The 13131-nt window shown below is 67.8% G+C and overlaps 1 protein-coding gene across 1 annotated transcript; it reads left to right on the top strand.

Moving 5' to 3' along the window:
* Positions 1-2283: 2283 nt before the first annotated feature.
* CHLRE_04g217984v5 (uncharacterized protein) lies at positions 2284-4159 on the top strand. The gene has a single exon (XM_043061821.1). It carries the CDS (start codon positions 2502-2504, stop codon positions 4002-4004), a length of 1503 nt encoding a protein of 500 aa, XP_042925076.1. The 5' UTR covers positions 2284-2501; the 3' UTR covers positions 4005-4159.
* The last annotated feature ends 8972 nt before the right edge of the window (positions 4160-13131 follow it).

The raw sequence follows: 13131 nt of genomic DNA, 5'->3' as shown, positions 1-13131 counted from the left end.
GCCCGTCCACCGCCGGGTCGCGCGCCGTGAGGGTCGTGTCGTCAGCGTGGTGGGCAGCCGGTGGCGCCTGCTCGCCGCTGGGTAACAGGGGCGTGCGCAGTGCCCCTTGCTCCACCTGCCACCGCAGAAAGGATGTCAGTGGCTGCATCTGGATGACCCACAGGGGTGGTGAGGCGGTGCTGCCCTGCGGCAAGCCGTTCAGCACTGGGAAGGCGTCAGAGAGCATCCCGTTCACACACACGCGGGCAGAGCCGTTGGCAGTGAGCAGGCGGATCCAGCGCAGCATGCGTGGCCCAAACCCCAGTCCCTCCGCGGATGCATACAGCCACTGCCGGTGCACCCGGTCATACGCCTTTTCAATGTCCAAGAAGTACAGCGCCCACCCTGCCGTGGCGTGCCGTCCGCGCCCACGTCCAGGCGCATCCATTCGATCAGGCCTTGGAGGTACAGCGCGTTGTCTCCAATCCAGCGGCCGGTGATGAACGCGGTCTGCAGCTCATCCACAACTGCATCCAGGGCGGGCTGCAGGCGGGCGCTGACGGCCTTGGACACCATCTTGAAGTCGCAGTTGAGCAGCGTGATGGGCCGGTAGGATGCCAGCTCGGCGCGGTCCAGGCTTTTGCCCTTGTAGATGAGCGTAATGATGCCCTCCCGCCAGGAAGCAGGCAGCGCCGCCGCCATTTCGCCGCCATCGTGGGCGTCTGCAGCGGCAGCAAAGGCAGCGGCAGCAGCAGCACACAAGCGCGGGCCCAGCAGTGCCCAGAAGACCTTGTACACCTCGTACGGAACCCCGTCCGACCCAGGTGCTTTACCATTGGCGGAGCCAGCCAGCGCTGCCATCAGCTCGGCATCACTGAGGGCGCCGTCACCGGACCCCTCTGCGGCGGCGTGCAGATCCGCCGGAACCTTGCGGTCAATGGCCGCCAGAAGCTGTTGCTGCGACGCCGTACAGACCGGCTGCACGCGGAACAGGCCGGTGGGGCTGGTGCTGCTGTACATGGCTGCGGCGGCTGCGGAGACAGTGTTGCGCGTGCCCGGCCCCGTGAGCGCCACAGGCGCCGGTTGCCCCGGCACCTTCAAGTGCGTGATGGGCTCCTGCGCGCCGGCTGCTGGCTCGTCAGCCTGCCGATGGAACCAGCGAGTGCCCCGCTCCCCATGCTCCTCCATCAGTGCAGCGCGGGCATTGTGGCTGGCCGCTGCAGCAGCTGCCCGCTCCTCCCGCACCGCCAAGTTGGCCATGGCCGCAGCCTGACGCTGCGCGGCGCTGGCACCCGGCCGGTCGGCCAGGGCAGCGGCCGTGTCTGCGGCCAGCACCACGCCATGCAGCCCATCCCGGGTCTGGCGTGCATGCCGACGGTGGATGCTGGTGGCGGCCTCCCGCAAGAAGAACTTGTCCGCCTCCCATTGCGTGCAAGGCGGGGGAAAGCAACCGTGCTGCTGCAGCTGCCCTGCGGGCCGCGCTGCAGCAGCAGCCCTTTTTTTTGAGGAATCATCCTTACAAGGTTGAACAGGGGCAGACGCGCTGCCCCCTTGCTGCCTGAAAGCAGCCTGGTCCCCGAGACCAGAGCCCTCTTCACAGCAGCGGGTGACAGCGGGAGGGCTTAGCGGGGTCCAGCCGGCGGCATGTGTGGGGGGGCCGCTGGCGGCCGGGCCTCGCCCTGCCGGTGCTGGGCCGGCTGGCGTGCAGCAGCAGCACAGTGGCGCTCCCGCGCCACTGCCACCCTTGGATCAGCGGGCAGCCGCCGGGCAGGATCAGGAGCAGACCGCTGTGATGCGGCGGTACTTGGCCGAGCTGGTGGAGCTCAATCTTCAGCGGCAACAGCGGTTACAGCAGCAGCAGCAGCAGGAGCTGCAGCGCCAGGGGCAGTCACCCAGGCCCCGGACCGGCTCCCAGGTTATGGTCCTGGCCACGCTGGGGGGACAGGACGGGGCGGGCGGTGGCGCTGGCACGGCGGCGTCACGGCGTGGGCAACGTGTTGACATAGTTGACCACGTGGGGGACGTTCAGATGCAGGAGGCGGCGGGTTTGGGTGACGCAGCGGCTGCCGCGGTTGGCGCCAGCGGACCGGGGGGGTCGTCTAAATGGTTAAGACACTCAAGCCGATTTCGTTAAGGCTTCGAGAGATCCTGGGTTCGAATCCCGGTCACCCCACCAGGAAGGGCCCTGGTTTACCAAAACCCATCCACACCTTGGTGGTGTGTAGACCCCCCCTGTGGTGCAGGGAGTCTCTGGGGTACAAGGCTGGAGCTCTGGGCCTGCAACTGGAGAGCTTTCAAGTTCAAGATCCAAGATTCAAGTGGAGCTCTGGGCCTGTCCACTGGAGAGCTCTAGATGATCTGTGTGGTCACGGCAGTGGCTGTAGTTGTCACCTAGCTGTTGAGAACTCCAGTAGGTGTGTGGTGTCACCTGGCTGTTGAGGTTTCCAGTAGGTGTGTGGTGGAACAAAAACTTCTCTTCTCTTCTCTGACCCGCTGTGGCCTCGCCCTCGCTGCTAGCTCTGATGGTGGGGGGAAGCACCCGGGCTGCTGCGGCTCCCCTGAGGGCCGAGCGGCAGCAGCAGCCCTCTTCACAGCAGCGGGTGGCAGCGGGAGGGCTTAGCTGGGGGCAGCCGTCAGCAGGCGTGGGGGGGCCGCCGGCGGCCAGGCGTCGCACTGCTGATGCTGGGCCGGCTGGCGTGCAGCAGCAGCCCAGTGGGGCTCCCGCGCCGCAGCTGCCCTTTGATCAGCGGGCAGCCGCCAGGCAGGATCAGCAGCTGACAGCTGCGATGCAGCGGTACTTGGCCCACAAGGCGGACCTCCATCTCCAGCAGCAACGGCGGGTACAGCAACAGCAGCAGCAGGAGCAGCAGTGCCAGGTGCAGCCGCCCAGGCCCCGGACCGGCTCCCGGTTTGAGGTCCTGGCCACGCTGGGGGGACAGGACGGGGCGGGCGATGGCGCTGCCACGGCGGCGCCCGGGCGTGGGCGACGGGTGCAACCAGCCGCGCACGCACCGCCGCCGCCGCCGCAGCAACAGCCCCGCTCCAAAGGGCGCGGTGGCCCCGCCCAGCTCCCGCAGCAGAGGGCAGGGCGCTTGGGCGGCGGGCTGCCTCCCCCGCAGGACGGTGCTAGCTCGCCGCCGCGCGTGCCCACTGGGCGGCCGGCCGGGGGACAGCAGGCTGGTGGGGGAAGCGGGTCGGGGCGCCAGGGTGGAGGAGCGGGACAGGCAGTGCCCCAGCCGCCGCCCCAGGCGCGGCCGCCACTGCAGACGTCACAACCGGCGGGTGGTGGTAAGGGCAGGGGCAGGGGCCTGGGCGCGCCGGCTGGGGTTTCGGCCGACACGGCTGGGCGCGCTGGTGGGGGTGCGGGCAGTGAGGCGGAGTACGGGGCCGTTTGCCTGACCCGGGACACGTGTGTTGCCATCGGCTCTGACCTCGTGACACACCAGAACCGCTGCGCAGATGTGCAGGGGTATGAGTGGGCGCAGTTGGGCCACGACACGCTTGGTGGCCGCCTCCTCGCCTACCTCCGTGACCAGGGCGCCACCGTACCGGACTGGGCCGTCTGCCGCGTGCCGGCTGGCCGTACCGCCGTCCTGGCACAGCTGCACGACGAGTTCACTGGCTGGTGGCGCCTATACTCAGCCCAGCCTGCAGACACGCCCCTGCCTTCCGACGTGACGGAGCAGCTGGATGACGCCGCGCAGCAGGTGCAGACGGCCTACATGGACTACGTGCTCCTAGACGCCCGCACCCTGCGGTCCGCTAAGCGTGGGCCGGCGGACCCCGGCGGGGCCAGCGGGCCCAGCCGCCGGCAACGCCAGTACCGCAGCCGCAGTACCTCCAGCCTCATGAGCCTGGGCAGCGCTCCATTGCGCCCCGGCGGCGCCAGCTCAGGTGCCGCTAGAATGAGCACCAGCAGCGGCGGCGCGCCCCCCAGCCAGGGTGGCGGCCGCCGCGGCAAACGCCACATCAGCAACAGCAACCGCAACCGCCACGGCGCTGCCGTGGCCGGCGGGGGCTCATAATGCGGCCACCAGTGGGCGCGGCGAACCTTCGGCTGCTGACAGTGAATGTCAACGGCCTGGGCTCGCCGTTGAAGGCGCGGGCGCTGGTCTCGCACCTGCAGCAAGTTGGGGCGGATGTGGCGATGGTTTTTTTTTGAGGAATCATCCTTACAAGGTTGAACAGGGGCAGACGCGCTGCCCCCCTGCTGCCTAAAAGCAGCCTGGTCCCCGAGACCAGAACCCTGACAGGGCAAGAAGAGAAGAACAGAGAAGAAAACAGAAAGCAAACACCTCAAAAACCGCCACCAACCACCCCCACCCATCCCACCACACCCCACCCCGACCCGGCAGACAAAGCAGGAGGCTGGCCCCCCCGCCCCCCGGGAGGGGTTGCACAAAAACACCGCCAGACCTAACCCAAGCACCAACCTACAACAAAGCCGGACCGGGCAAGAACCACCACCACCGAGCGCCAGAAAAGAAAAACCAGTGCTACGCATTCGCCCCGCCCAAACCCACCCCACCCCCACAAGTCGGTTGCTTAAGCAACACCCCAGGAGAACCGGCAGAGGAGACACAAGCAGAAAACTAAACGGGCCAGATGTGGCGCTGACAACGCGGGCTCCAGCCCGCTGCAAGATGCGCTGTGCAGGAAGGCCCACAGCCGCCCAGGCGCTGCGACGCCAGCCAGAGCTAAAACACATGGGCGCCAGATAAGCTGATGACGATAAACGCCACGCCAGCGCCTGGAAAGAAGCGCCGCCCAAAAGGAAACCTAGGGGGCCTGCACAGGTGATGCAAGCGTCAGCCGCAAGTTCAACTTCGGTGACCCACCCTGAACCTCCTCCACTTCACAGAACGCGCCACCCGCCGCCCAGATGGCCACAAAATGCTCCAGCTTAGCCGCCTTGAGCTGTGCGGTGAGAAGCTGAGTGGGCAGAGCCGACAGGGTTTCAGGGGTTAGCGTGGCGGCAGTGAAACGCAGCTGTATCACCCTGCGCAGCTCGCTGACCACCTCCCGAACCACATGCTCCGACGTCTGCTTAGCAGGCTCGCGGGACCAGTACGCACACCAGACGGCGTACAAGAAGGTGGCCCGCAAAGTGCTCCACAGCAGCGCGCCCGCCCCCCGCGGGCCTGAGGCCCACATACCCATGCGGTCCCCCAGCATGAAGCCCGCGTCCGTCACTGGCGGCGCCGCTGCCTGGGGCGCAACGCAGGCCCACAGCTGCTGCAGCCACGTCCTCGCCTGCGCATAAGCTGGACACTCCAGGAAGATGTGCGTCAGGCTGGCCCACGCCCGCGGGCCAGGTGGCCCGCAGGCGGGGTGAGGACAGTGCGCCCCCAACCCCCCGCACCCCATGGTCAACGGATGCGGCGGGCCGTGTGGTATGTTGGGATTGGGACGTGGGTCACTTGCGCCTGCGCTTTGTGTGTGTGTATGCGCCCACGGCCGTGGCGGACAAGCCTTCGTGCCGCGCAGGGGGCGTGCCTTCCGTGGCGCCACTGGTGGCCGCATTATGAGCCCCCGCCGGCCACGGCAGCGCCGTGGCGGTTGCGGTTGCTGTTGCTGATGTGGCGTTTGCCGCGGCGGCCGCCACCCTGGCTGGGGGGCGCGCCGCCGCTGCTGGTGCAGGAGACCCACGCTACTGACACGACGGCGCTTGAGTCTTGCCTTCGTGCCGCGCAGGGGGCGTGCCTTCCGTGGCGCCACTGCCTCGCTGCCAGCCCGGCAGCGTCGCCCCACTCCTGTGGGGTGGCTATCCTGGCGCGGAGTCGGCTGTCCCTTCCAGGCTGCGTACTGCAGCCGCCGTCAACGGATGCGGCGGGCCGTGTGGTATGTTGGGATTGGGACGTGGGTCACTTGCGCCTGCGCTTTGTGTGTGTGTATGCGCCCACGGCCGTGGCGGACAAGCCTGCTTTCTTTGCCGGGCTGCATCCCCATCTGGCCAAGGACAGGGTGCTTGTTGTCGGTGGGGACTGGAACTGTGTCACCGATGCCAGTCAGGAGGCGGCCCCTAGCCCGTCACGTGCTGCAGGTGCCCCGCAACTTGCCAGCCTCCTCGCCCAGTTCAGTCTGGTGGACCCTAGGGCGAGCAAGCGTGGCGGCGCCAAGGGCTACACGCATCCGGCCACGCCCAAGCCAGCCACTCCTGCACGCCTGGATCGGTGGTATGTCAGTGCCACCGCGGCGCCGTGGGTGGTGGATGTCGCTCGCACGTATGGGGCGCCTGGGGACCACAACGGTGTGCTGCTCACCCTGTCCTTGCCCGACCTGCCACATGCGCACCGGGAGCAGTGGCGCTTCCCCACATACCTGCTGTTTCACCCCTCACTGCGTCTGGAGCTCGAGCAGCGCTTGGAGGCGCACGTTGCCGCAAATCCCGTGGCCAGTACAGGTGACGGCGCTTGCACGCAATGGGAGGCGGACAAGTTCTTCTTGCGGGAGGCCGCCACCAGCATCCACCGTCGGCATGCACGCCAGACCCGGGATGGGCTGCATGGCGTGGTGCTGGCCGCAGACACGGCCGCTGCCCTGGCCGACCGGCCGGGTGCCAGCGCCGCGCAGCGTCAGGCTGCGGCCATGGCCAACTTGGCAGTGCGGGAGGAGCGGGCAGCTGCCGCAGCGGCCAGCCACAATGCCCGCGCTGCACTGATGGAGGAGCATGGGGAGCGGGGCACTCGCTGGTTCCATCGGCAGGCTGACGAGCCAGCAGCCGGCGCGCAGGAGCCCATCACGCACTTGAAGGTGCCAGGGCAACCGGCGCCTGTGGCGCTCACGGGGCCGGGCACGCGCAACACTGTCTCAGCAGCCGCCGCAGCCATGTACAGCAGCACCAGCCCCACCGGCCTGTTCCGCGTGCAGCCGGTCTGTACGGCGTCGCAGCAACAGCTTCTGGCGGCCATTGACCGCAAGGTTCCGGCGGATCTGCAGGCCGCCGCAGAGGGGTCCGGTGACGGCGCCCTCAGTGATGCCGAGCTGATGGCAGCGCTGGCTGGCTCCGCCAATGGTAAAGCACCTGGGTCGGACGGGGTCCCGTACGAGGTGTACAAGGTATTCTGGGCACTGCTGGGCCCGCGCTTGTGTGCTGCTGCTGCCGCTGCCTTTGCTGCCGCTGCAGACGCCCACGATGGCGGCGAAATGGTGGCGGCGCTGCCTGCTTCCTGGCGGGAGGGCATCATTACGCTCATCTACAAGGGCAAAAGCCTGGACCGCGCCGAGCTGGCGTCCTACCGGCCCATCACGCTGCTCAACTGCGACTTCAAGATGGTGTCCAAGGCCGTCAGCGCCCGCCTGCAGCCCGCCCTGGATGCAGTTGTGGATGAGCTGCAGACTGCGTTCATCACCGGCCGCTGGATTGGAGACAACGCGCTGTACCTCCAAGGCCTGATCGAATGGATGCGCCTGGACGTGGGCGCGGACGGCACGCCACGGCAGGGTGGTGCGCTGTACTTCTTGGACATTGAAAAGGCGTATGACCGGGTGCACCGGCAGTGGCTGTATGCGTCCGCGGAGGGACTTGGGTTTGGGCCGCGCATGCTGCGCTGGATCCGCCTGCTCACTGCCAACGGCTCTGCCCGCGTGTGTGTGAACGGGATGCTCTCTGACGCCTTCCCAGTGCTGAACGGCTTGCCGCAGGGCAGCACCGCCTCACCACCCCTGTGGGTCATCCAGATGCAGCCACTGACGTCCTTTCTGCGGCGGCAGGTGGAGCAAGGGGCACTGCGCACGCCCCTGTTACCCAGCGGCGAGCAGGCGCCACCGGCTGCCCACCACGCTGACGACACGACCCTCACGGCGCGCGACCCGGCGGTGGACGGGCCGGTCCTGATGGCGGCAGTACAGCTGTTCTGCCGCGCGTCCAACGCCCGTGTCCATCCGGACAAGAGCAAGGCCATGGGCCTTGGCAGGTTTGCGCACCTGACGGGCCCTTGCCCACACACGGGGGTGCCGTTTACCACTGGCGCCGTGACGCACCTGGGTGTGCCCCTGTCGTGGGACTCGGATGCGGCTGCAGCTGACTTGTACACCCGGCGGGCTCGCGGCATGGCGTTTGTGGCGCGTCTGTGGGCTGCCCTGTCTCTGACTCTGGTTGGCCGTGTGCACATTGCGAAGCAGGTGCTGGCGGCGAAGCTGGCCTACCACTTCAGCTTCCTCAACCCGTCGCCTGCGCTGCTGAAGGAACTCACCGACCTGGTGGACCACTTTGCTGCGCGCTCCATGCACGCTGAGGACGCCAGCCTGGTGTCGCACGGGAACCCGCTCCTGCTGCCAAAGCGGGAAACGGCCTGTCTGACGTACAAGGATGGGGGTGTCAACCACGTCGACCTGCCTGCGTTCCTGTCTGCCCTGCAAGCTAAGACCTTCGCCCTCCTTGCCCAGCCAGGCCGGCAACCCTGGAAGATGCTCACCCGGGCGCTGCTTACTCATGTGCGCCCGGAATCCGCCACCACGTGGGCGTGGGTGTACAGCGACGCGCCGGCGCCAGCGGGGCTGCCTGCCCGGCTGGCGGCCGCGGTCGGCCACGTACGGCGCGCGGGCGTGGAACAGCACCCACCGCAGCCAGCCACTCAGCCGCCAGCGGCGCCGCCGCAGTGGCGGGTTAGCCTGGACCAGCTGTGGGTGGCTAACACTGCGGGGGCTGTGTTCTACGTCCACTACACGGGGCGGCTCTTGGAGCCTGGGCCTGGCGTGCTGCCCCCGGCAGTGGATGGGGCGTGGCAGCCTGCCTGTGTGCTGCAGCATCGCAAGCCGCGGCACCTGTGGACCTTTGAAGAGCGGGCGGCGTACGATGCAGCATCACCAGGGGACCGGGCGGGGGCGTGGCCTCGGGCGCCGTACTTCCTGGCGCCGGAGGCTGGGGTGGTGGTGCACCCGGAGCACTGCCGGATTGCGGGTGTCAGCTTGGCGGACTACACGGTGCGGGACGTGCGGCGGGCCATCACCGCGGCCAACCCGGCCGCACCTCCGGCTCCGGCCCGCCCCGCAGCCATGCCGTGCCCGGCGCCAACACAGCAGGCGGGGGATTCGGGGCCCCAGCCGGCGGCACAGTCGCGGCTGGCGGAGCGGGAGGCGGAGTGGCAGCGTGCAGCGGCGCAGCTGACCACCACGGCGGCGCAGCATTTCCACAATAACCCGGTGGCTCTGGACCCCTGGCTTCACCGCACCTCTGCGGCAGCCGGGCTGCAGAACACGCCGGCGAGAGAACTGCAGTCGTATGCGTCCCCGTCCCAGCAGTCGGGTGAGGGGCCGCGGCGGTCCGCGCGGCTGCAGGAGCAGGCGGCGGGAGGGGCGGGACCTAGCACTGGGCCTGCCACGGCGGCGGCGGCAGCAGCGGCGGCGGTGGAGGGCGACCCTCGCATGCCGCCCCCGGATGCGTCCCTTCTGCGGGGTACGTGGCGGAGGCTGTGGGACAGCCACGCCAGTCGGGGGGCAAAGGTGCTGGTGTACAGGCTGCAACATGCTTACCTGCCTTGCGGGCTGTACAGGGCGGGCAAGGGCATTCGGCCACGGGTGACCACGGGGTGCGGGGGGTTGGGGGCGCACTGTCCTCACCCCGCCTGCGGGCCACCTGGCCCGCGGGCGTGGGCCAGCCTGACGCACATCTTCCTGGAGTGTCCAGCTTATGCGCAGGCGAGGACGTGGCTGCAGCAGCTGTGGGCCTGCGTTGCGCCCCAGGCAGCGGCGCCGCCAGTGACGGACGCGGGCTTCATGCTGGGGAACCGCATGGGTATGTGGGCCTCAGGCCCGCGGGGGGCGGGCGCGCTGCTGTGGAGCACTTTGCGGGCCACCTTCTTGTACGCCGTCTGGTGTGCGTACTGGTCCCGCGAGCCTGCTAAGCAGACATCGGAGCATGTGGTTCGGGAGGTGGTCAGCGAGCTGCGCAGGGTGATGCAGCTGCGTTTCACTGCCGCCACGCTAACCCCTGAAACCCTGTCGGCTCTGCCCACTCAGCTTCTCACCGCACAGCTCAAGGCGGCTAAGCTGGAGCACTTTGTTGCCATCTGGTCGGCGGGTGGCGCGCTTTGTGAAGTGGAGGAGGTTCAGGGTGGGTCACCGAAGTTTTTTTTTTTTTTTGAGGAATCATCCTTACAAGGTTGAACAGGGGCAGACGCGCTGCCCCCCTACTGCCCGAAAGCAGCCTGGTCCCCGAGACCAGAACCCTGACAGGGCAAGAAGAGAAGAAAAGAGAAGAAAACAGAAAGCAAACACCTCGAAACCGCCACCAACCACCCCCAACCATCCCACCCCACCCACCCCGACCCGGCAGACAGAGCAGGAGGCTGGCCCCCCCGCCCCCCGGGAGGGGTTGCACAAAAACACCGCCAGACCTAACCCAAGCACCAGCCTACACCACAGCCTAACCGCAAGAACCACCACCACCGCGCGCCAGAAGAGGAAACACCAGCGCTACGCACTCGCCCCGCCCAAACCCACCCCACCCCCACAAGTCGGTTGCTTGAGCAACACCCCAGGAGAACCGGCAGAGGAGACACAAGCAGAAAACTAAACGGGCCAGAAGTGGCGCTGACTAGGCGGGCTCCAGCCCGCTGCAAGACGCGCTGTGCAGGAAGACCCACAGCCGCCCAGGCGCTGCGACGCCAGCCCGAGCTAAAACACATGGGCGCCAGATAAGCTGATGACGATAAACGCCACGCAAGCGCCTGGAACGAAACGCCGCCCAAAAGGAAACCTAGGGGGCCTGCACAGGTGATGCAAGCGTCAGCCGCAAGTTCAACTTCGGTGACCCACCCTGAACCTCCTCCACTTCACAAAGCGCGCCACCCGCCGACCAGATGGCAACAAAGTGCTCCAGCTTAGCCGCCTTGAGCTGTGCGGTGAGAAGCTGAGTGGGCAGAGCCGACAGGGTTTCAGGGGTTAGCGTGGCGGCAGTGAAACGCAGCTGCATCACCCTGCGCAGCTCGCTGACCACCTCCCGAACCACATGCTCCGACGTCTGCTTAGCAGGCTCGCGGGACCAGTACGCACACCAGACGGCGTACAAGAAGGTGGCCCGCAAAGTGCTCCACAGCAGCGCGCCCGCCCCCCGCGGGCCTGAGGCCCACATACCCATGCGGTCCCCCAGCATGAAGCCCGCGTCCGTCACTGGCGGCGCCGCTGCCTGGGGCGCAACACAGGCCCACAGCTGCTGCAGCCACGTCCTTTTTTTTCTTTTTTTTGAGGAATCATCCTTACAAGGTTGAACAGGGGCAGACGCGCTGCCCCCCTGCTGCCTGAAAGCAGCCTGGTCCCCGAGGCCAGAACCCTGACAGGGCAAGAAGAGAAGAAATGAGAAGAAAACAGAAAGCAAACACCTCGAAAACCGCCACCAACCACCCCCATCCATCCCACTCCACCCCACCCCGACCCGGCAGACAGAGCAGGAGGCTGGCCCCCCCGCCCCCCGGGAGGGGTTGCACAAAAACACCGCCAGACCGAACCCAAGCACCAAACTACACCACAGCCTAACCGCAAGAACCACCACCACCGCGCGCCAGAAAAGAAAACACCAGCGTTACGCACTTGCCCCGCCCAAACCCACCCCACCCCCACAAGTCGGTTGCTTACGCAACACCCCAGGAGAACCGGCAAAGGAGACACAAGCAGAAAACTAAACGGGCCAGATGTGGCGCTGACTAAGCGGGCTCCAGCCCGCTGCAAGACGCGCTGTGCAGGAAGTCCCACAGCCGCCCAGGTGCTGCGACGCCAGCCAGAGCTAAAATACATGGGCGCCAGATAAGCTGATGACGATAATACGCCACGCCAGCGCCTGGAATGAACCGCCGCCCAAAAGGAAACCTAGGGGGCCTGCACAGGGGATGCAAGCGTCAGCCGCAAGTTCAACTTCGGTGACCCACCCTGAACCTCCTCCACTTCACAAAGCGCGCCACCCGCCGACCAGATGGCCACAAAGTGCTCCAGCTTAGCCGCCTTGAGCTGTGCGGTGAGAAGCTGAGTGGGCAGAGCCGACAGGGTTTCAGGGGTTAGCGTGGCGGCAGTGAAACGCAGCTGCATCACCCTGCGCAGCTCGCTGACCACCGCCCGAACCACATGCTCCGACGTCTGCTTAGCAGGCTCGCGGGACCAGTACGCACACCAGACGGCGTACAAGAAGGTGGCCCGCAAAGTGCTCCACAGCAGCGCGCCCGCCCCCCGCGGGCCTGAGGCCCACATACCCATGCGGTCCCCCAGCATGAAGCCCGCGTCCGTCACTGGCGGCGCCGCTGCCTGGGGCGCAACGCAGGCCCACAGCTGCTGCAGCCACGTCCTCGCCTGCGCATAAGCTGGACACTCCAGGAAGATGTGCGTCAGGCTGGCCCACGCCCGCGGGCCAGGTGGCCCGCAGGCGGGGTGAGGACAGTGCGCCCCCAACCCCCCGCACCCCGTGGTCACCCGTGGCCGAATGCCCTTGCCCGCCCTGTACAGCCCGCAAGGCAGGTAAGCATGTTGCAGCCGGTACACCAGCACCTTTGCCCCCCGACTGGCGTGGCTGTCCCACAGCCTCCGCCACGTACCCCGCAGAAGGGACGCATCCGGGGGCGGCATGCGAGGGTCGCCCTCCACCGCCGCCGCTGCTGCCGCCGCCGCCGTGGCAGGCCCAGTGCTAGGTCCCGCCCCTCCCGCCGCCTGCTCCTGCAGCCGCGCGGACCGCCGCGGCCCCTCCCCCGACTGCTGGGACGGGGACGCATACGACTGCAGTTCTCTCGCCGGCGTGTTCTGCAGCCCGGCTGCCGCGGAGGTGCGGTGGAGCCAGGGGTCCAGAGCCACCGGGTTATTGTGGAAATGCTGCGCCGCCGTGGTGGTCAGCTGCGCCGCTGCACGCTGCCACTCCGCCTCCCGCTCCGCCAGCCGCGACTGTGCCACCGGCTGGGGCCCCGAATCCCCCGCCTGCTGTGTTGGCGCCGGGCACGGCATGGCTGCAGGGCGGGCCGGAGCCGGAGGTGCGGCCGGGTTGGCCGCGGTGATGGCCCGCCGCACGTCCCGCACCGTGTAGTCCGCTAAGCTGACACCCGCAATCCGGCAGTGCTCCGGTTGCACTACCACCCCAGCCTCCGGCGCCAGGAAGTACGGCGCCCGAGGCCACGCCCCCGCCCGGTCCCCTGGTGATGCTGCATCGTACGCCGCCCGCTCTTCAAAGGTCCACAG

This window comes from Chlamydomonas reinhardtii, chromosome 4, assembly GCF_000002595.2.
Source record: "Chlamydomonas reinhardtii strain CC-503 cw92 mt+ chromosome 4, whole genome shotgun sequence".
In the NCBI taxonomy this organism is placed as follows: Eukaryota; Viridiplantae; Chlorophyta; class Chlorophyceae; order Chlamydomonadales; family Chlamydomonadaceae; genus Chlamydomonas; species Chlamydomonas reinhardtii.
This window is presented reverse-complemented; position numbering and strand designations above follow the sequence as displayed.

What these genes read in the sequence shown, in the direction of transcription:
- CHLRE_04g217984v5 (XM_043061821.1), top strand. Translation starts at nt 2,502, where the DNA reads ATGGTGGGGGGAAGCACCCGGGCTGCTGCGGCTCCCCTGAGGGCCGAG.